Source organism: Amphiura filiformis, chromosome 7, assembly GCF_039555335.1.
Source record: "Amphiura filiformis chromosome 7, Afil_fr2py, whole genome shotgun sequence".
Classification (NCBI taxonomy): Eukaryota; Metazoa; Echinodermata; class Ophiuroidea; order Amphilepidida; family Amphiuridae; genus Amphiura; species Amphiura filiformis.
Window position 1 is genome coordinate 53,564,864 of NC_092634.1, and position 19,788 is coordinate 53,584,651.

General features: G+C 35.3%; 1 protein-coding gene across 2 annotated transcripts; it reads right to left on the reverse strand.

The window, feature by feature from the left end:
• Nucleotides 1-818: 818 nt before the first annotated feature.
• LOC140157339 (sulfotransferase 1C2-like) lies at nucleotides 819-18,193 on the reverse strand. 2 transcript variants are annotated; one of them, XM_072180496.1, is made up of 7 exons: nucleotides 17,639-18,193; nucleotides 15,879-15,998; nucleotides 12,171-12,406; nucleotides 11,545-11,668; nucleotides 10,112-10,206; nucleotides 6,923-7,124; nucleotides 819-4,845 (listed from the first exon to the last, which is right to left on the reverse strand). In XM_072180496.1, exons 2-7 carry the CDS (start codon nucleotides 15,961-15,963, stop codon nucleotides 4,733-4,735), a joined length of 855 nt encoding a protein of 284 aa, XP_072036597.1. In that variant the 5' UTR covers nucleotides 15,964-15,998; nucleotides 17,639-18,193; the 3' UTR covers nucleotides 819-4,732. The 2 variants fall into 2 exon arrangements, with proteins under 2 accessions (XP_072036597.1, XP_072036596.1); XM_072180495.1 differs by having other exon boundaries at nucleotides 17,635-18,193.
• Between the last annotated feature and the right edge of the window lie 1,595 nt (nucleotides 18,194-19,788).

Here is a 19,788-nt window from a genome sequence, read left to right on the forward strand (position 1 = left end):
CCAGCCTCGAACGTCACGTGTTGCGTGTCCTATGCCGCCTGGCTTAGGGCAAAGCTTTCCGCTGGTTTCTGGTATGACTGCGCAGTGAAGCAAAATCGTCGTTAGAGCGGCAAAGCGGCAAGAGAAAAATAAATTACGAGACCAGCATATGAAACCAGCATAAGAACACCCTGCAACTGCAATCTGAAAATGAAGTGGATTATGTGACTCCATGAAATTTCCATTTTTATGAAAAACTGGGCATGGGGTTGACTTTAAAAATTTATCAAATTTAATGTTTGTAAAGCTAAGAATGTCTTCTTTCTTTGAAGTAAAGTAAGTTGCAGAAAAACACATCACTGCAAACTGAATAATTATAACCATGGTACATAGTGCACTTAAATTTTCTAATCAGGCGGACGGGGTTGATCAGGAATTTAATAATATAGTGAGCATAGTGAGTACGGTGGACTGCACTGCGGCATAATATCATACCCGAAAGTATCATTATTCTGGATGGAAGCCGTGCGATTAGAGAAGCAATTTCTTACGACTTACGGCCGGCTACGCCAATTAAATCAAATGATATTCAGTCGCAGTACCCTCGTATAACTCGAGTGGTCTAGAATTATTTTAAACGGCATACGCATAGAAATATTATTAACGTCGGCACAAAACTTACAATATCTTAAATACAAAAATATAGAGGGGAACACTTTGTAAATGTATATTTGTGCCTATTTTATTATTTTTTCCCCTATTCAAGAATACAACAGCAGTTGCCTGTCTATATTTTAGACTTAACCCATTTTAATACACACAATAATTACACATGGAAGTCATTATAGATTGCCTTTTAATTATTACTCATTAATGACCAATAAAATAGGTATTTAATGATCCACATATTAAAATGAGAAACTCCAGCTGCATGAAATTGCAATGCTAAAACAGTTCATAATCAAGCAGGTACTCGCTAACGGAGACGTTATCCAGTTAAGAAATCAAACTCGATTTCTGACAAAATAACCAATGGAGCCCGGGCCCTCCATCTTGGAAACCATGGTTTTTCCAACAAAAAAAATTGTATGCGTTTTCCTTTTCTCATTACTCTTACAACTTATGCACCTTTGGATATCAGTAATATGCAGTATTTATTTATTTATTTATTTTGCTTTCTTTTCTTTTGTTTTGTTTTGCTTTGTTGAACTGCTTTTGTCCGTTTTTCGCCACATCCGCAACGCCACGGAAATGAAAGCAAAAGAGATGGGCACTTAGGGTACATGATGTATTGTTGGTCGAAGCAGCTAAAAAATCGATTTTCATTATCTAAATCAATATATTATTGAAAAATAACACTTTGGTGTCTTGCAAATGTTCATTCTGCAGACCATATACTCAGAAAACTTGCTTGATTTATTGTTGTTAATGAGTTATACACGCTTTACAAAGTGTTGTTGTTTCCGCCCTCTTTACAACATAACTCAAGAACCAAAGGACCATCTGTGATATTTGGATTCTTCTACACACTCGCTATGAAATTATCAATGCAATTTTTGCCAAAGCTCACTACCATTCATAAGATCATGTGAACTACCAAATCGCAAGTTTAAAATAGTTGCTAACCTTAAGCCTTTCACATTATCAGAACAATACTTGTCATACATATACATTCTACGCTGATATTTTGTTTGAAAACTGTAGACAGCACTCATATTATATTTATTTTGTGTACCACATAGGCCTTTTTTTAATATATTATAACACAATGTGCTATATAAAGCACGAAGTTGCTACTCCATCAGCACTGAAACAATTGTTCCCTGTATTACAGCAATATTTTCGTTACTACATGTAACATATTAGCATGTTTATAGATCACACTGAAATTGTTACACTGGCATATCAATGTAATGTAAACTCTTAAAGGTTTGGAAAGTTTTTTCAAGCATCTATATATATATCTCAGATTATGTTTGTGTTTAATATCAATGGATAGCTACGTTATTTCCCTTTACATTGACACCACATTATCGCTTTTTTCACGGATGAGTACACGTCTTGTGAATGTAGTGGGGTCTCAAACAGAATGTGCCAAATTGACCATTATTCTGTGCTCAAACAACACTACATTTGTAGTCACTAGCCTCAATAGCGGGCAGAAAATCATACACAGCCACTACAACCAGGCACCTCCTCCTCATGCTGCTCACTCTGGTCACACGTTGCTGTAGAATGGCATTCCATTCTTAATCCAGGATTCGTCGCAGGTCATTCAATGTGGTTGCATTGGTTACTCTGACACACATAGCACGACCAAGCTTGTCTCACAAGTGGGTTGAGGTCTGGGCTGATGTCAGGCCATTCCATTCTCTCTATTCCCATATTCTGTAGGTATAGCCGTTGACTACTCTGTAGGGGCAATCGTTGTCATCTTGGAGGATTACATTAGGTCACATATTGTGGAGATATGGGATTGCAGATTGCTGGACAGAATAATGGTCAATTTGGCACATTCGGTTTGAGACCTCACTACATTCTCAAGCGTGAAAAGGGTGATTGTTTCAAATGTGGTGTAGCTATCCATTGATATGCAACTCGATATAAACATGTCACAAATAATCTGAGATATAAATGCTTGAAACTACTTTCCAAACTTTTGTTGAGAAGTTTATATTGTACTGAGTTTGTTGCTTACACACATGCTATCTACTCTTTGTAGCTCAATAACGTTGTATCATGCACTTATTGGGAGAGAAATTGTACAAAATAATGCACTTGTACTGAGATGCTGATGCGTGTGATGCACGAGCTCCGCATTAGAGGCATCAACATCTCAGGACATCTCATCAACATCTCAGGACAAGTGCATTATTTTGTACAATTTATTGAGCAACAAGTGATACGCATTTATTATTATTAGCCTATTTCATACACGAGGAAAAAAATTCCATGGTTTTATTGTTTTTATAACAAAATTGTGTCAATAAAAAATGTTGGTAAATACAAGCAAATAAATGTAACACCCGCAAGAAAAATGAACTCGTCCAAAAGCGCTGCGCGTATAGTACGCGGAGTGCGAGCCCGTGCATTATTTCATAATACGCTCGTAAATGTATGGTTCGCATTTTTCTGCGTTTGCTCTGATTGGTTCTCGACATCTTATAGTGTATGAAACGCAGATAACATTAATATTACATGTATCACAATCTTACTTGTTTTATATGCATGCTACTTAGTGTAACCAAGAACTTCAATTGTTATTTGTATCATCGAATCACATTACACTCTAAATAAAAAAAAAAAATAAACATTACACAATGTTGAGTTAAGGGAACCGAGCAACAAAATAAGACACGTGCACCTCAATATTGCATGATTAAATTGCAATTTTATCAACATTGAGTTCTATCCACTCATTTTGCTGCTGTTCAAGTTTTACTCAACATTGAGTAATTTTGTATTTGCAGTGTATATTATCTACTCTAGACAGCACCGAGTTTATTAAACCCATGTTATAAACTAAATATGACACTAGTACTTAGATTGTTACTTTACTACAGCACATATGCTATACTTCTCAGTGCTATATATCTAATCTATTGAAGATAGCACTAATTTTAATAGTCACATTACTCATTAGGAAATGAATTTGGAGAAAACCTTCTGACAATAAAATACTATGCTGAGCCATCAGCCTGGGTGGCTCACGCTCCAGTAATTTCAGATGATTGAGCTCAGTAATACATCAAAGAATGTCTTCCAATTCATGAAAACAAATAGATAATCAGCTTATCAAATTAAAAGCTTAGAGGGAAGGTCTTGCTGAGCTTTGCTGCTCAGCGAGTGTTTGTAATTATCAGAAGGTTTTCTCCAAATTCATTCTCTAATATAAAATAGAGCACTCATTGCAAATATCGTTTAGAATACATGTACAAGATCGGGTTTAAATGAATAATAAAATAATATTTATAGGTTCTCCTTTCTCACATTTTCATCACATTTTTCAAGAAAGACACAATATTTTATTTGGTTTTTAATTCTGAAGTTCAAACACATGACTCCTCGTGAGGTTATCATGGGCATCGTTTTATCTGCGTTGGATTATCCAAAAGTACGACCTGAAAAAAAATCTGTCTCAAAACGTGTTTCACAGTCTTAAGACAAGATATGGGTGATTTGCCATCCTCCTTCGTCTTGGGATCTACTGATATAGGGTCCACAACTTATAAGTTCCCCCCTAAATACTTTTTTAAATAAATCGAAAAATATTTGACAAAATGGAAACGTATAAAAAGGTATGGGCAGCCCCGGGGGCAGCCGCATTTGTTTTACACATACGGACCAAATTATAGCGTCACGCGTCATTGCGTTCAGTCACAATGGTCCATTATGTAAAAAAAAAGAGACCGTTTTAAACAGTGTTAAAAGTTGCATCTGAGTCCATAGGAGTCAGCTCTCAAACAATACAGTAGGCCAGGTCTATTCATATGTTTGTTAAAGAAAACCTGACTGCTATGGACTCAGGTGCAACTTTTAAAACGGCATCTTTTCTTACACAATTACCTATTGTGACTGAACGCAATGATGTGTGACGATATAAATTGATCCACATGTGTAAAACAAATAGGGCTATACATATCTTTTTACATGTTTACATTTCGTAAAATATTTTTTGACTTATTCTAAAAAGTATTAGGGGGGAACCGTACAAATAAATCACACGACCTATAGAATGGCGGCACCTCCGATGTTACAATTCAAAATCTTGTGTTAGTCCACTTGAACGCATCCTTGCTTTGTAGATATTGTCGAATTTCTCACTGATTCCATTGTTGAGAAACTCACGCCACTCACCAACAATGTCTGGAAATGAACAAAATAAAAGTGTGTGGTAATAAGTACCGCTAGAATGTACCTCATTTCTTAACATATATAATTAACCACTTGTCTTGAATTACTAAAATTACAGTGAAGTAAATGGATTCCTTGCCCCTATAATGTACATAACTTTTGTTACCAGTGTGTAGTTATTTTTTGAGAAAATGCAAAAATAGTCACAAATTTATCAAGGGGTAATCCTTAGCATTGTGAAAATAATTTATATATTCGGTAGAATATCAAACTTTGCTCGAGTATTTGACATGACTATATTACTGCACCAAAAAAGTATCCTAAACACTTGGAAGAAAAATCCTAATTTTAAAACTAAACCATACTTGTGTAAATTTATTTGTTTATGCATCTCATCTGGCATATTATGATACCCCAATGAATCCAATGTGACCTCAAGAAGCAAAGTTAGAAGCATTTGATTAAATGTTACACACTGGCCTATTCAAAAACGGCACGGACTAGACATCTGGTTTGAGATGAGACTGGTGAATGGCTGATTTATGCATGCCTTTATAATTTAAAACTAAAGGAACAAACGAAAAGTGAAACAAAAGAACTGACAAATAAAATGAAAGTTATGAAAAGTACAGAGAAGTAAAAACTGCTTTAAAGAAAGCTTCATTGAAAAAACTGTGTTGTCTCTTTGCTGTGCTTGTTGGAATCTTTTTGCGCCTTGTTTAGACCAGTTTGTCACGTTTAAAACTGAACCTTCGTCCATTCAATTATTGCTTGTAACTTTACTTCTTGAGGTCACATTGGATTCAATATGGTGTCATAATGTGCATCTATTAAAAAAAACAAATTTATTCCAACATTCAGTTTTGGAATTGTGATTACTTTTCCAAGTGTAAGGATACTTTTTTGGCGCAGTATATGTTCTGACATTATACTAAACACGTCGCATTACTCAAATTATTAACATACCGTAAAACCTCGTCTACAAGCATAGAGTGTTTTTGATGAAAGCAAAAATAATACGAGGCAGCCGTAAATATGCCAATACAATAGATTGGTTTTACAATAGTACTTGTTTGTATATGCTCCATAGTGTTATAATTCTGTCGAAGGATGGCCCCTGGATTAAGTTAGCTTTCATCAAAAGCACTCTATATGCTTGTAAACGAGGTTTTACAAAAGAACTGACAAATAAAATGAAAATGAAACAAAAGAACTGACAAATAAAATGAAAGTTATGAAAAGTACAGAGAAGTAAAAACTGCTTTAAAGAAAGCTTCATTGAAAAAACTGTGTTGTCTCTTTGCTGTGCTTGTTGGAATCTTTTTGCGCCTTTTTTAGACCAGTTTGTCACGTTTAAAACTGAACCTTCGTCCATTCAATTATTGCTTGTAACTTTACTTCTTGAGGTCACATTGGATTCAATATGGTGTCATAATGTGCATCTATTAAAAAAAACAAATTTATTCCAACATTCAGTTTTGGAATTGTGATTACTTTTCCAAGTGTAAGGATACTTTTTTGGCGCAGTATATGTTCTGACATATACTAAACACGTCGCATTACTCAAATTATTAACATACCGTAAAACCTCGTCTACAAGCATAGAGTGTTTTTGATGAAAGCAAAAATAATACGAGGCAGCCGTAAATATGCCAATACAATAGATTGGTTTTACAATAGTACTTGTTTGTATATGCTCCATAGTGTTATAATTCTGTCGAAGGATGGCCCCTGGATTAAGTTAGCTTTCATCAAAAGCACTCTATATGCTTGTAAACGAGGTTTTACGGTAATTCGTTGTAAGATTCTCATACAGACAACCCGGATATTATATGAATCGTCGTATTTGTATTATACTGGCTTCAGAAGGTGATGTTGTCGAGCCTCCCCTGCTTGGTATGCACTATAGTCATTTTTACCATATACGCTGTTCTGAGATAGTTGTCACAAATAATGATTTGCTATACCACTTGTGAGCATTATGAATTGATTTGTTAATAAGATTTATAGATGTCTTGCTTATCTTCCGTTAAAACACGAATATATCTCTTTACTTTTAGCTGGGAAGCTTATATGGTATCATGCTTACTTTTTCTTGAGATTTGTGATCCTCCAAACACCTTGGACAACTTTCTGTTACCCTTGATTTTCTTCTCAGCATCTTTATCGGCTTCTTCATTGCTTTGTCTCATCTTGGCAAATGCTGATTCTTGGACGACGAGGTCTACGCCACCAGGTGGGAAGGGGCAATCCAAATGGTCATTCACTTCTGATATTACTCCTTTCAGATCCTGTGTAAATGTATTAGTAAAAACGCTATACTTTATGTGACATTTAAAGATAGTTGGCTCAAGAATTGATTAATGAGCTGAAATAGTTTAATAATTTGTGTTAATACTGTGATGATCACCTAAAGGAAACTACCCAGACAATCACGCAATAGTGTGTTACAATAACAACATCTGTAAGGACTATTTATGGATAGGAAATCCCCAAATGTAAATGGTGACGATATCGTTATGGGACTCTTAAATAGGCAACTGCCCCAGGCTATACAGGCAGTGTTGCAATTTAAAATGGTTACGTATGTAATTAGGCATGGAAATTCCCGGGTTACCGTTACGATATAGGCCTAATGCGACCCATATACGATCAATGTTATTGATCAATATTGCGGACCCTAGATGCAGGAGTGGATACAAAATCTACCATTGTGCGTGTAAAGTGGTAGATTTTGTATCCACTCTTGTATCAAGGGTCTTTGATATTGATCAATAAATTGAACGTGTATAGGCTGCATAAAGGAGAGAAAAGTTCACAACAATCTTGACGAATGTTCTAAGTGTGAGCTGTATAGATGAGTTGACTTTATTGTGATAGTGTCATGGGATTGTCCCTAGGTTGCCTGGTAGAATGCGCGCGCATCAAATTTCCGAGTCCGTTGTTAAAACTACTATTGAACAGTGTCGTAGTTGTATGCAGTTCGCTCAAGCATATCAATATACCGGTCCCTTGCCTTTGTTGATAAACATTGAGGTCAACTTATCTATAGACTTGCAAATCAGTCATATTGTCTTGCGTAATGTGCTTTGCCGTTGTTGATAAATATCCGGGATAAATATTGAGGTCAACTCATCTATAGATGTATTCTCAAACAAAAACACTTGCAAACCAGTCAATTGTCTCGCGTGATGTGCTATTATTCCAGCCAGAACTATATAAGTAGATTTGGAGTACGCTAAAAGATCCCATCTTTTACACAACAAAAGGAATTTGTTTTATATATATATATCTTCCTTCGGACTTCTGTTTCTCTCTGGTTCAGGTCCGTAACCAGGGGGAGCTAGCTTCGGACGACCCCCCCCATCCCACAATGCCCAAAAAGTCCTCAAAAAGATCCAAATTTTGTAGAAAAAAGAAGTCCACTTTTTCAAAATCAGCCCCCCAAAAAAATAATAATAATAATAAATCCTGTTTACGGCCCAATGGTTCTAGGGTATATATAGTCCAACAAAGCGGGATCCGGCATCACGTCAGAGGTAATGACCCGAATTTAACTTGTAATGTCGGTGTCGTCACAAAGATCGCGGAGCCTTGCTAGATGTGATTGTTGTAAGTGACACCATTTTGGAGGTCGCCACCAGTGCAAGGATCCGGGCAAGAATTTTGCACACAAAGAATATGTGTTCAAGTCAACAGCGGACTTCGCTTGACAAGTTTGAAACAGAATATGTGATGCGATCAAGCAAAATCAGCCTTGAAATATCGATTTTGAGATATAGCCAAACGTTTCCTATTGTTTTGGAAACTCTTTAATTGCTCATATCTTTGGAACTGGTTGTTCAATATCAATGGGGTTTTCTGCAAAATGTAGCTTTGTAAATGCTTTTTACTATCCTATAGGGCCGACATTTAATATTTCCAAGTTCCGACAGATTTTACTTGATCGCGACACACATCAGAGAGTCAGGACTACAGCAGAACTTGTATCAAGAACAAGAATTCAACTGGTAATAATTATTGTAATATTATGTTGTAGTAAGATCTGTGATTTATTGCGCATTGTCCATGCATTCTGATTCTGTACTTAATAAACAGTTTTTGTTAACTTATACAAACTGTTTGTTTTGTTGGGCATTCTGAAGTGAACTTGGGTAAAAAGTGTTTTTGGCCTTGGGTCCCCGGGAGGGGGGGCACTTCAATTTGAAATGGATATAGGTGTAGGGCTGGCACTTTCGCATCCAGGGGCATTCGGTGAGAGCAAAATGTAAAAAATATGGGGTCATTGGGTGAGAACATGATCTTTTTTTTAAATGGAATCTTTGGGTGAGAACCGAAACAGCACCACAAAAACCTCGAAAATTCTAGTTCTAAATGGCTTCAAATTTCTTTGGTTTTTCAAAATAAGTAACAAAATCAGTGATAAATGAAAGTTGCTGTTCAAATTGAACTTGTAAGGGTCTTTGGGTGACAGATCAAATGGAAAAATAAGGGGTCTTCGGGTGACAGAGCATGTGTTCGTAAAAAAAATATGGGGTCTTTGGGTGACAGCGATGCTGAAAAGGGGGGTCTTAACAGCCCTACATATACGCGTCACCTCCAAAGTTGGAGTGCCCCCCCCCCCCGGGCTTGGGTCATTGCGACCCAAGTCTTTGTCAAAGACTACTCGCGATCGAGGGGGTGATCGGCGAAGCCGCGACAGCGAGCCGCGAAGTGGCGAGTGCGAGTTGCGAAGCATCGAGTGTGTGGTTCCTAGCAGCTTCTCTCCCTATGTGTAATACGTCACGTCTGTAGCACAGACTATTGTGACCTATGCAATACCTCATGCTTTTTGATTAAATAGCTTTAAATCCTTGATAATTATAATACAGTTCGTGCACTCCTATCATGCCTATATGCTTTTTGGAAAAGAAATGCGAAGAGCGCATAATTATTCATCTTATCTAATGGTTCTTAATTTTCTTAACAAATGCCCGTTTTCAATTAGGATAACTTTCGATCGAGTGTACCTTGAAACAACATTTTGTAAAATCAAATACGGAAATAAAGTGAAAGACACTGCATCAGTCAATTGAAAATCCAAACAATTTGAAGATAAAGATATTTGTGGCTTTGAATTATTGTTCAATGTTAAAAACATTCTTTGGCTGATACATGCCTCAACAACAAAAATCGCAGCAACATATGACACACGTGGGTTTCTTAAAACCTCTACAGTCAGAGACAATAAGAATTACTTTTCACAGAGCTACTGCGAACCTTATTTGGATTCACTCACCTTATATAGATCCTCGTACTTGACTAGGAGAAAGTTGGGACGTTTCATATGTGGCAAGTAACCCAGTACATGTTTAAACCATGAACCGCCAAAAACTGCAGAAATGAATATTAAAACATTGAAAGCTATTGAAATCAATTCACAATATTAATACTAGCAGCAATATCATGAATATAGTTTTGACATTAGTGATCATAATAATATTATTTTACAAACAGAATATTAAACTTCCCTTAACCCTACCTCTCACAAAACAATATTTCTTACTAACATGTTAAATGAACTTTCCCACACTGGCATCATCAATTGAAATGACCCACTTTCAACAGAACAATTATCTTAAATGTCATTATTACCCTGCTGCTAATTTTTACATTTAAGAAGTGAGAAATCATAGGAGAGGTAAGAAAGTATAATTTATTCCAATTCCTAGTAAAAGATGATAAGTAATAATTTTTCGGAAACCCCGAAACATTATGTACGTGGCAGCAACGCATGATGCGTCGTTTCGTAAAAGCGCGTTGGCTACTACCGTAAAAACTTTGGCAGTTTAGCATAATTAGCCAATGAGCCAAAGGTAATGCATGGCCTTGTTCAACTATTCAGTCCAGCTTTCCAGGTAGTGACTTTCGCCGGACGCAATTGGTTGTCGAATACAGTTGGTGACGGGTGTCCCATGCTGCATGAAAGCATCGTTAGCCATAATAAAGCTAAATGTTAACTAGTAACAAACGCAGGGCGCATGCGCGAGCCGGGAAGTTCAAGCTTGCTGTAGAATCGGTCCCTACACATGTACGACACGTTTGCAACGCCCCGACTCAGGTGTCAATTTGTGGATTAAATTAAATAAAATTAATTATCTTTTTTTCTATATGTCCGTTTCTCCGTCTCCCGGGGAATTGACTTGAAAACACTATTAGGATTACTCAGTTAATTTTTGAGGACAAAAATCATGAAATTGGTGGTGTACGGGAATTTTTTTATGGCCAAGTTTTAAGGCCAAAAAATATGATTTTTTCGAAAAATTTTTGACCGAAAATTCGACCCTTTCTCGCTTATCTGATGAATTTTCAACTTCTTTTTGACATATGTGCTAGATATGACTTTGGTGTTTATATTCCCTAAAGTAATTCTTGTAATTTTGCTTAGTTTTATAAAAAGAAGTGATTTTCTGCATGGAGTCGTTTTGATATTCAGCTTTGTTTACGTTTCAAAACCAAAACTGAATTTCCCGGCTCGCGCATGCGCCGTGCGTTTGTTACTAGTTAAGCTAAATGAACTATTACTCCCTCTTTCGTCCAAACCATTTTGGTAAAATAGGACTGATTTGTTAAGGAGTATTGCAAAAGAGCTGAACCGAACAAAGACAAGCAGACGAATGAATAAGTTTCGCTTCATTTCTCTTTTGTTGCATGAAATAATTAAAAACTTACAATCACTGCTAAGAAAGTAGTCGATAAATGTGCCCCATCCGTGTAGGAATGACGGCAGAAGCTGACTGATATAATGGTAGATAGAGACGGCGACATCTTTGGGGTTCCTTGCCAAGTATATAACCTGTAAACGACAAGGAATCACAACTTTTGTTAACTTTAGATGGGTGACGCGATAGAAAGATGGATATCTTATCGAAACTGAACTTTTGCTGTAAAGTGTAAAGTTAACGAAAAAAATATTTTCCAGAAATCCGTAACACAAATTATTACCAAAGTGACATTTAATGTGCTAAAATTATAGCACTTCCTGACTGAAGAGACTGCATAAACACAATATACCGTTGAATGTTATCAACTTTATGATGATAGAATTGGATGATAAACCATAAGAGTAATCCATTTTTCGGAAGGGATATTAAGCCACCGGCTCCATCCATTTACACATATAGAATGTAGCAGTCAGTTTCGTAAAGAGTAGGGGATCAACCACTGACTGTTCCATATGTCTTTGGTTGGATTTGCAGTCATTTGGGCAATAACTGGAACTTTCTGACAATTACTGACTGGCAATCAATTCAAACTCAATACAAGGTACATTTGTTATAACATGTGATCAAACAAACCTTAGGATGTTTCTCCCAAACTTGAGGCGGCAAAAATTCCGCAAAACAATGAGTTAAGATGATTCGCGGCGATTTCCATGTTGGTATCGTCTGATATCCAGGTAGTGATGTCCCTTGGGTGGTTTGTAAGTTATCTTTACGTAATTCTAATGTTGTGTCCAGGTAGGATGGGTTTATATGGTCGTTTTCAGCATTATTTTGTAACAGATTAATGATGTCCATCAACCAATGAGATCCTGTTGAGTATGAAAGAAAAACAACATTGTATGGATTTTGCTACAATCTTGCGCGAAAATGTTGGGACACTTTGACAAAGTGTCCCAACATTTTCGCGCAAAATGACTTTGTCTATTTCGTGCGTCCCCAACTCCCTTAGCATGCTTAGTGAAAGGTGGGTGTGCTTAATGTCAGCGCTCCAACATGGTTTCCAGGGGAGACTGGGGGACTCAGCAATACGTACATAACCATGATAACTTGAGCTATCATGTATTTCAGACTCATGTATAATTGCACTGGACTTTTTGATTATCATAGCAGCAGAGTGTCCCAACAATTTCTATAGTAGAGTGTGACTATATGCAGCCAAGTTTCAGAGATAAAGTTCTCGTTTTGTCACACAAGAGATGCACCAATATTGCTTTATTTTCATGCTTAAATCGCTTACTTGTGTCATTTGGGTGGGAAAATAACTTAAGTGCCAGTTGAGACTTTTCTTACAATGGACAATCAATCACCATTGTATGGCGAATTACTTTATGGTCCTATTTCCATTTCATCGTGTCACACTCATCGTCAGCAAAATTACCCTGGGGTGGACAACCTCTTTAAATCGCAGGGCCAGAAATAACCAATGAAAAGGTTGCACGGGCCGCACATTTTTATTTTCGTGACGCACTATATTTCCAGACGATTTTGAAGTTTCGCTATTGCTATTTTAGCATGATTGCGTATAGGTTTTATAAGGCCCAAAATGTACACGTAGGCATATGGTTATGAATTTAAAAACGTTTGATGACTGCAAAAATATTGGAAGAGGAACTTGAAATACTTAAATTTAATAGTAATAAGTCTATTATAGGCCTACCTGTATTATTAGTTCTTAGCTAAAGAATTAATACGAGGTTATATTGATCAATAAAAAATACAAAGGAAATTATTCGTATTCTTTCCCAGTTTCCCTTGAACCCAGACATATCTATGGAAACTTTTAATTTTGAAGAAAAAAATGTATACCATTCCCTGTCAGTGTCAACATTAAGCCCTACTGTACTGTAGAACCGCTAATGACCTCTCCACCTAAAAATCTGAAAAGTCGGTTTTTTTTTGTTTTTTGTTTTTTTTGTTGTTGTTGTTGTTTGTTGTTGTTGTTGTTGTTGTTGTTTGTTTTGGGGTTTTTTTGCGCGGCGGGGGTCAGTGGGTTTTAGCAGTTCTCGAGGTATAGAGGGCTATGTCAACAGTGAACATTATTATTATACTGCATCAAAAAATATCCTTTCACTTGGAAAAATAATCACAATTTCAAAACTGAACCATATTGGAATAAATCGAGGGCTTAGAGCAAGAACTAGCTATGTCCATAATTACATGTTACTCATTTCGGCAACAAATGGACGGTTAATTCTGCACTCTGTAATATTAATGTAAGTGACTTTGGTCTTTGGGGGTATGTACATCATGGTCACTTGCGTGAACTGTTTAAGTGACCATGCATATACCCCAAAGTCACTTGCATTTATTATGGAGGGCAGAATTAACCATCCATTTGTTGCCGAAATGAGTAACATGTAATAGATGCACTATCTAATCCGGCACATTATGACACCCCATTGAATCCAATGTGACTTCAGGAAGCAACGTTACAAGCATTTGATTAGACGAAGGTCCAGGTTAAAAGTGAAAAACTGGCCTATTCAAAACTCCACGGACAAGACACCTGGTTTGAGAGTGGCGAATGGCTAATTTATGCGTGCCTTTAATTAATCTAAAACAAAAGGAACAAAATAAAACTGAAACAAAAGAACTGACAAATAAAATGAAAGTTATGGAAAGTACAGAGAAGTAAAAACTGAAATAAAAACTGCTTTAAATAAAGAAACTGTGTCGTCTCTTTGTTGCGCTTGTTGGAATCTTTTTGCGCCTTGTATCTAGGCCAATTTGTCACTTTTAAAACGGGACCTTCGTCTATTCAATTACTTACAACTTTACTTCTTGAGGTCACATTGGATTCAATGTGGTGTCATAATGTGCAGGATTAGATAGTGCATCTTTTAAAAAACAACTTTATTCCAATATGGTTCAATTTTGAAATTGTGATTATTTTTCCAAGTGTAAGGATACTTTTTTGGCGCAGTATATTTGTCAATGGATTCAGGATTTATTTTTAAATAAGTAGGCTAATTATTTACGTGACCTTAGCATTTTGTATCACACATATTGCGCACAATTTAATGAGGCTGTTTCCTTATTTTTATGCCTTCCAAATGTAGATCATATCAAGCTTGTTGGCAAAGTTAATGAAGCTTCAAATATCAAAATTAACTAGAGTATGGTCGCGAACTGCTTGATGTGACTAAGAACCCATTATATAAGCTTTCCTTGAATTAAAATAACGATACTAACATGCATGGTAGGAGGTTCTTATATTCAGGTGTTTTGTTTGTTTGTTTGCTTGTTTTTTGTTTGTTTTGTTTTTTCAATTTTTCTTTTCTTTCTTCTTTTCTCTTTCTTTCTTTTTTTTTTTTTTTTTTACAAAACATTTTCTCAACACTTAAATAACATTAGGCTTATGTTAGAATATTTAGAAGCAAGTTTTCATAAATGTTTTTTTAATGTAAACATACATTTTATTCCTTTTATATAACCTTTATACGGGGATACCGACAAACGTTTTCTGTAAAACGTTTTGTGTTTGCATACAAAAAAGTATTTTGGTAAACTTATTCAAAAACTGAAATCTATTTTATTTTGATATCAATTGCACTATGTTCCTTATATTATATATCCACAGTACACTCTAAATTATTTATTATAACGTCAGTAATCACATACTTACATAAAATATGTAAAACATTACATAAAATATTGAAATCACCCACCTCTAATTGCAATAGAATTCATTTCATATGCGTCCATCTCCCAAAAACTCGCACAAAAACATATCAAAAGTTTCGGAAAATCCAAGTATAGTCGAACAGTGGCTAATTTGCAAAACAATGCAACTTTTCTTATTTTGATTTATTGTTGCCAAAGGAGCAATTTAAGACCAGTTGGATTAAATTTGGAGCATTTTTCAATTGTAGGCGTCTGCTGACTCCAAAATTTAACTTTTGACCTTTTTGCCTATAGCTCAAGAACTGTAGGCCTACATCGTTGATAGGTCAAACTATACTTTTTCTGAATGCTTATGACGAGAGGAATACACTGGTGTGTTTTGCATCAGGTTTTCAAAAACGTTTTTTTAATGTTTTTATACCCCGGCCTTCATAACCCGACATTTAAACGTTTTCTGTAAAACATAATGTGTTTGATAGGTTAACCCCTTATTTTTCTTAATTTGACTGAGCTAATAGTCTGAGGTGATTATCCTTTAAACTTCATAATCAGAGTGTTACATTTATGTTTCATTATATTAAGCCCTTGACAACAGCAAAAAAATCAAACCACGTGACATTGTTTTCAGTGTATCATGTCGAAATTGTGGATACAAACCTGATTTGGGGTAGGCTATCACAAAAATGTCATCACTTCTAACTTGGAACTGTCTCAATTCTGTCCAAGTTGATGGCGGTGTCATACAGCTGAACTTGACTCCTCCGTATTCATATATTCCTGAAAATACACACACAAAATTGAACCAAGAACTAAGTTCCAAATGTGTATAAATTCAACCAGTCCTAAAACGTTTGTTCCGTCCTACTTTGTGCTCTCTTACTACATGACTAGAAAGTTAAATGTGTTGCATTAAGGTTATTAATTATTTTAAACTGTTGTGATTTGGTAGTTCACAGCATCTTACGAATGGTAGTGAGCTTTGGCAAAAAGTGCATCGCTCAATTCATAGCGAGTGTATATGATAATACCACAGATATACTTTTATAGGTGCTGCGGTTCTTTAGTTACGTTGTAAAGAGGGCTGAAACAACAACACTTTTGTAAAACGTACATAACTCATTTACAACAATAACTTAAGCAAGTTTGCAAAGTATACGATTTGTAGAATGAACTTTTGCAAAACATCAAGGTGTTGTTTTTCAATAATATATTGATCTAGATAATGAAAATCAATTTTTAGGTTGCTTCGACCAACAACACCTCGTCTACCCTTAAACACTTAGATCCTAAATATTATTATTCATATGAAATGTATTTAGGATCTATACACATTAAAGTGTTTAGTAAATGCAAATATTTGTCTTTCTAAACACCAATCTGTCTTCGATTGTATTTATGTTCCTAAATACCAATGTCAAATTCCTACGAGACTTTATGATTGTGTTTTAACATTTCTAAGCCATCAAATTCCATATTCCTAAACATGTTTAGCATTTTTTAATCATGTTTAAAAAATATGCATGCAATTTAGAGTTCAGAAACGTATTTCAAGTAGGGTGTAGGCACTGTCTTGACAGTGTACATACATTATGATGTATCTGAATGACACAATCTTGAGGTTTGTAATTATTGCAACCTGTTCGATAGCTATACTAACAAAAGCTTATATCATTTTAATATCATACGTGTTAATATGCCTAATCATCACAGTGAAATTATCATTTAATATTTCAAGGTCACATTGAATAAGTGCTCTTTGGACCTATGGCCATCTGACTCATGGATATGACTTTTATCAATACAAAACAAGATATTAAATTTGATATTTGATAAGAGGTTTTAGTCGTGAGAAAGATGATTTCAAATAAATGCGTTTTTAACGGAAATATTTCAATGCATGCTGTCAAAAATATGTTTTTCCAGCTTTCAAATGTCGATTATTTATTTTCATTTATTATGACCCCAATTCCAACAACTTTTTGCACGGTCTGAGAATGTGTTTCTGAGCACTCACCCATCCCCGGGTCTGGTTTTAACAATGTTTAAGAATATAAAATAAAATTATAGAACAGCTGAATGAACTGATAACACTTAAATAAACACTAAAACACGTTTACTTATATATTTTACACGGAAAAGTATATATACGATTAACACCATAGGCCCTACGTTTATAGAGGTTTTTGTGATAAAAATGCAAACACTCCAACATGTTTATATTACCGATATAAACTTGTTTTTAAAACGTGTTTAATACTAATCCATCAATAAACCTTCTATGTGTTGATCGTATGCAACGCCTCCTATATGGCTTTACGTGTAAGATATAAAAGTAAACGTGTTTAAATGTTTATTATAAAGTGTTATCCGTTGTTTTTTACAGTGTATAGCACTAAATAATGTATAGGCTTACCTACAGCGGTCTCCCATTCTTCCATGGTCTGACAATTCTCAACTGCTAAAAGTTCCATTTTGATGTCGAAGGTAACACTAGTTTGCGTAATCGAGTGCTAACTTCTGCATGAATCTATATGCAAAAGTTTGAAGTCTACACGTATCACATACCCTTAAAGCCAAACCAATTGGCAAGTCGTATTTTTGTATAAATGACTTATTGCCACTGAAGAAAATGTTGCAAACACCATGCGAATTTAACCAAGCAGTATACGATCAAGTTCACTCAAAACCGGATTCAAAATAAATTCACAGACAATAATATTTTTGTACCATAATACTTCCGCTTTGCCTGGGTATACTTCAGTTCGCCGACTTCATTCATGTGAAATATACACGTCAAAATATATCACCAAGAGTTCATTTTTTCTCAAAATACAATACCTTCACACCTGACTAATGTCCGGGGACCAAAAGTCCAAAAGCTATATTTTCCTTCTTCTTTGCAAAATAAACATGATTCATCCACAAACGTGTTAATTCCATGCGAAACGCTACAGGTGTAAGACAGACTCTTACACCGATTATGAATCATTATGCATGATGTATAAACGAATACGTGATTATTAATGGAATTGTTATACTGTGAAGGAGGTGCCCTTTGAATAAAGCACCTCATTGAACCGTAACTTGGACTTGGTGTTTTCATTATTATGTATTGTACAATTCAATTTTATACGCTTTGTCTGTTCCAAAATTAATGTTGGAAATTCCGAAGTCGTATATATAATATTAAGTATATTTAATTACTCTTACCTGAGTGGTTCCCAATAGTAATAATATCATTATATGGTAATGGTCTTAATGCATTAATATCATTATGGTCTTAATGCATTCCTGAATTGCAGAAAAATGGGTTAAATTATTCCTTCATGTAATTTTACACGAAATTATGGTTAGGGTTAGGGTTAAGGTTAGGGTTAGTTTAGGGTTAGGATTATTGTTAGGATTAATGTTAGGGTTAGGGTTTATATGATTAGGGTTATGATTGGGATTATGCTTAGGGTTAGGATTAGGGTTAGAGTTAGGATTAGATTACACGAAATAATCAGGCCTACACGAAGGATCGACCGAAAATGCTTCTTTAGTGTTTTTTCTTTTAATTTATAGTAGGCTAATCAGCCTTAAGTTTATTAAAATCATCTCATTGTTTTGATACATATTTTAAACACCATATTAAAACCTTATGATATTGGTTAATTTTTTTTTCAAACCATTTTCAAAATTTACACATAATGGAATTAGCCAAAGTCGTTGTTTTCGTCAGGTCAACAGAGCAATTTTGACATTATATAATGCCGTATTCAGACATACAAGTAAGTCCCCCATTGAACTCCATGTTAAAGCCATATTATAACATTTTCATACAAAATAGATTAGCATTTATTTGCCATAAAATGTTAGTTTTTACTGTCAGATATATCCCCTTTTATTTTTGAACCGACCAACTACGGCAAAGTAAAGAAAATTGGAATTTACTACCATGCAGCGCATATGTCGCCAATACGTATCGGTACCACTCCTTCGGTCATGTTATGGTACGACCCTTTGTTGTGTAGATCACCGTCCCGCACGCCGTGTACGTACTGTGTGTTATGAACATCGTGTATGCGTTCGACTGGTAATTCCATCGTAATAATAAAACGCCAGTTCCGGCGTTTTATTCAAAATCTCGGATTTTGACAAAACTACAGCACCTAGAGTCTTGATTTTTGCAGGGTATATTGGTTTAATAAAGTACAATATAATCGTGTACAAAATGAATTTTAAAAAAATCAGTGAGGGCGTCCTCCTCAGCAAATGTTATAATATGGCTTTAATAAACGACCAAAATAAATGGGGTTTGTTATGTCAGTGTATTTTAATGGACAGTCTTTCCTGATAACTTATTATTCATAATTTATTACAGCATTTTGAGAATAAAGAATAACAAAATTCAAAAATCGTACATGATGGCTTTAAAGTACTAAAGAATACATGATAATAATAAGTCCAATCAGGATGGCTTTGAACAGTAAATCCATATGTACTATGTATTATATCATTTCTGACATTTTTTCTGTGTTAAAGCGTAATTGCTGTTTCAGAAATAGGGAACAATACATATGCATTG

Excerpts from the sequence above, each read along its gene's own strand:
- LOC140157339 (XM_072180495.1), bottom strand. The coding sequence starts at position 17,692 with ATGGAACTTTTAGCAGTTGAGAATTGTCAGACCATGGAAGAATGGGAG. Across the intron at positions 12,407-15,878 it reads GATAGCCTACCCCAAATCAG|GATCTCATTGGTTGATGGAC; the intron begins GTTTGTATCCAC and ends CATACTCAACAG. Across the intron at positions 4,846-6,922 it reads ATCACAAATCTCAAGAAAAA|ACATTGTTGGTGAGTGGCGT; the intron begins GTAAGCATGATA and ends GTTCATTTCCAG.